This window comes from Orycteropus afer, unplaced genomic scaffold, assembly GCF_000298275.1.
Source record: "Orycteropus afer afer isolate SDZICR_OR568_19922 unplaced genomic scaffold, OryAfe1.0 scaffold00020, whole genome shotgun sequence".
NCBI classification, from domain to species: Eukaryota; Metazoa; Chordata; class Mammalia; order Tubulidentata; family Orycteropodidae; genus Orycteropus; species Orycteropus afer.
In genome coordinates this window covers 2,269,576-2,272,721 of record NW_006921607.1, presented here as the reverse complement: position 1 = coordinate 2,272,721, position 3,146 = coordinate 2,269,576, and the positions used below count along the sequence as shown (strand labels likewise).

At 57.6% G+C, this 3,146-nt stretch overlaps 1 protein-coding gene across 1 annotated transcript; it reads left to right on the top strand.

Annotated features, from left to right (window-relative positions):
* The first annotated feature begins 735 nt into the window (after positions 1–735).
* LOC103191805 lies at positions 736–2,560 on the top strand. The gene is made up of 5 exons (XM_007934685.2): positions 736–1,001; positions 1,100–1,331; positions 1,419–1,533; positions 1,850–1,943; positions 2,026–2,560. Exons 1-5 carry the CDS (start codon positions 736–738, stop codon positions 2,558–2,560), a joined length of 1,242 nt encoding a protein of 413 aa, XP_007932876.2.
* The last annotated feature ends 586 nt before the right edge of the window (positions 2,561–3,146 follow it).

Here is a 3,146-nt window from a genome sequence, read left to right as displayed (position 1 = left end):
TCTTTGTAACTCTTCCATAAACTGTAGTACTTGGAACACCTGAACAGCTCCCTCCTGCCCCTATTCCATTTATTAGGTCACATAGGAGCCCAGCCCTAAAAAGTCTTAGGCTGCTTCCTGGAAGAGCCTCTTTCTGTCTTCCAGAGTTATTGCCCTGACAAATCCCCCTAAAGGGTCCACAGACCTCACCCACTCTCCGGGGAGAAATGTGGGGAGAGATTAAATGACTTGCCCCTGGACACACAGTTCCGAGAACCCTCAGGAAGATGGTGGAGACCTTCCTTCTCTCCCCTGGCCTGCTGCCCTCACAATAGTGGGGTAAGAATGGTTTCCTGAGAACTCACATCCCCAAGGGAGGGCCCTGGGGCAGAGAGTTAGCAAGACAAGAAGGGTGAGCCTTAGTTCTCAGATGTCACTGACTTCTGGCTAAGCCCCACCTAGGCCCCCTCAGCTGCTTATGAAGCCAGAACCAGGAAGCAAACCCCTTCTCCCTCACGGCTCCACCAGGCAGCAGGTCACAATGCCCCAGCTGCCCAGTCTGAGAATGGCTGGCCCAAGTGGAAGGAGGTAAGGAGGATGGGTGTGGGGGAGAGGGAGGTTCATATCCAATTCACGCCTAACTCCCTACTCTCAGAGGTTATCTTTGAGTGTCTGCTAGATCCCCATCCATTCCCCCACCCCACCCCTCATACTTTCTCCCAGCACTAGTCCTTCCTGTCACCTTCACATGTCTCCATGACCTGGCTCTTCTTATCCAGGCCCCAAGCCCTGAAAGATCCAATCCCAGTCCCTCCCAGGGGCCTGGCTGCTGGAGAAGGGTCGGGCAGTCCAGTTGGTCCAGGTGTGTCACTCTGGGACTCAAGCCTGGCCCAGATTCTGGACAGTGCCCTAGGGCTGGCAGCACTGGGGCTGGCAGTTCTAGCAGTCCTTTTCATGCTTGGACCAGCGTTGCTGCTGCTGCTGCTACTGGTCAATTTCCTTGCCTTCGATCTGCTCCATGGGTAAGTGAGCAGGTGGCCTGGCAGGTGGGCAGGCACATAGGCAGGTAGGCAAGTGATCAACCTCTCTGAGCCTGGCTGCCTCCCTTTTTTCTACACAGGCCCACAGTTCCCCGTCTGCCACAGCACAGGCTTCTCACAGGGGGCCAGAGTCAGGGGGCTGGCGAAGGTCCAAGACAACAGGGGGGTCTACTTCTGCCACCGGTGGCAGTCACAAGACAAGTCAGCTTCCAAGATGCGCTGTTACTGCTGTTCTTGGGCCTGCGTCTGCTCCTGGGGGCCCATGGCATGCCCTTGGCCCTGCTTGGCTTGGTTTTCTGTTTCCACCCTTGGGTCTGAGTACCCTCTCAAAACACTGGGTGCCCTCCTAAAATACACTGGCCATCCTGCTTCCTTAGGCCTTTTTTCCCTTCATCCTAGGCTGGGCAAGCAGGAGGTACCCTTATCCCCAGCCTGAACCTCCAGGAACCTCTGACTCCACGATGTGGGCAGTGGACAACTAGGTCTGATCTGGGGGTCCAGCTGGGGAAGGAAGGTGAGGGATAATATGATGAGAGACAGGGAGCCCCAGGCAGGATGGGAAAGTGATTTCAGAGCCTGCAGGTTGGAGGTAGCCACTCTGGCTTTCTCTGTGGTTCGAGAAAATGAGGGTCTAAAGAAAAAGCCTGTAAGAGAGTGGAGTGGGGCTGGATATTGGGCAGCAGAGAAGGGACAAGGACCTAGGAAGGGGCTTCCCCATAAGAAAGCTTTAGACACTGCGTACAAGGGTTCATCTGGCTCCCCTGCCAGCCTGGAGGGTCTACAGTGGCTCCTCTCTTGGCTGGACCCCACCCTGACCCGGGTCACAATAGGGCTCCTCTGGGGAGGGTGGGGGTGGGCAAATGTGGGGGCTTGGATCTGGCTGCCAGGCCGTCCTGGACACTGCAGGAAGCAACATGACTTAGGTGGCTCTGCCCAGGGGTAAGTTCCAAGCCCCTCTCACAGCCCCACCCCAACTATCCTAGTGCCCTCGCTACCCCTGCACCCTCACCTGTCCTGGGATCCCAGGCCTCTTCAGGGTTGCTCCTGCAAATTGCTGGGCCCTCTCCCCAGGTGCACCAGCTGTGATGCAGCAGCCACGAGTGGACACAGATGCCATCGGGGCCGGTGAGGGGCTGCAACCTGCAGCGCCCTGGTCCGTCTGGGTCTCGCGGCAGGGCTGGGCGCGCTGGTGGGCGTGCCATGTGCCCCGGAGCTGGGCCCAGTGGTGGACCACATCATGCTGGCGGCAACCACTTCAGCGCGTGCTGTGGGGTCTTGAGGGAATACTCTACTTGCTGCTGGCTCTGATGCTGTGCCATGCCCTCTTCACCACCGGCTCCCATCTGCTAAGCTCCTTGTGGCCCGTTGTGACTGCAGCGTGGCGCCATCTGCTGCCTGCCATCTTGCTGCTGGTGCTCAGTGCCCTCCCAGCCATGCTCTTCACCACCTCCTTCCTGCTGCTTTTCTCCACACTGCTGAGCCTTGTGGGCCTCCTTGCCTCCATGTCTCACCCTGGCCACACTCAGGACTTGGACCAATAGAAGGCAACCCCATCCTGCTGCCTGTGTCTGTTGAGCCCAGGCCTAGGGCCTGAGGCCCAGGGAGAGGGAGGGCAGTGGGACCAGGACCCTCAAGCCTCAGCAGGCCCCAGCACCCTAGCCACTAGCCAGGGCTTGTGTAGTGTTTCTGGAGCTAACAGGACAGACTGGCCTGACTTTTGGGCACCTCTCTCAACTTGATGCTACAGGTACTTGGTATGGTGAGACAGGGGCTTTGAGAGGAGGCAATGGGGCAGAGGGCTTAACCAGGCAGAGTTTGGCCAAGCCACTGAGGGCTCCCGTGTGGATGTGGTGGCACTACTGGGTGGTTGGCAGCTGGCAACATTTTCTTCTTGCTCAGCTGTCTTAGCCTCAGACCTCACTGAGGACTTCTACCCCAGTACCCCTGGACTCTCCATTTCTCCTATCAACCCCTCTTCCCACTTTGAGGTCCCAAAGATCAGGAGAGAGCCTCATTGACAGAAGTGTAGCTGGGAGAGGACTAGGCAGAAGCCCCGTGAGACTTTAACTCACCTTCTAGACCTTTCTATCCAGACATCCTCTGCTTCTTAGACTTCCTAGCACCTAT

What these genes read in the sequence shown, in the direction of transcription:
- LOC103191805 (XM_007934685.2), top strand. Translation starts at nt 736, where the DNA reads ATGACCTGGCTCTTCTTATCCAGGCCCCAAGCCCTGAAAGATCCAATC. An exon ending in GCCTTCGATCTGCTCCATGG is followed by an intron (nt 1,002 to 1,099) that starts GTAAGTGAGCAG and finishes TTTTCTACACAG; the next exon opens with GCCCACAGTTCCCCGTCTGC. An exon ending in AGGAAGCAACATGACTTAGG is followed by an intron (nt 1,944 to 2,025) that starts TGGCTCTGCCCA and finishes CCCCTGCACCCT; the next exon opens with CACCTGTCCTGGGATCCCAG.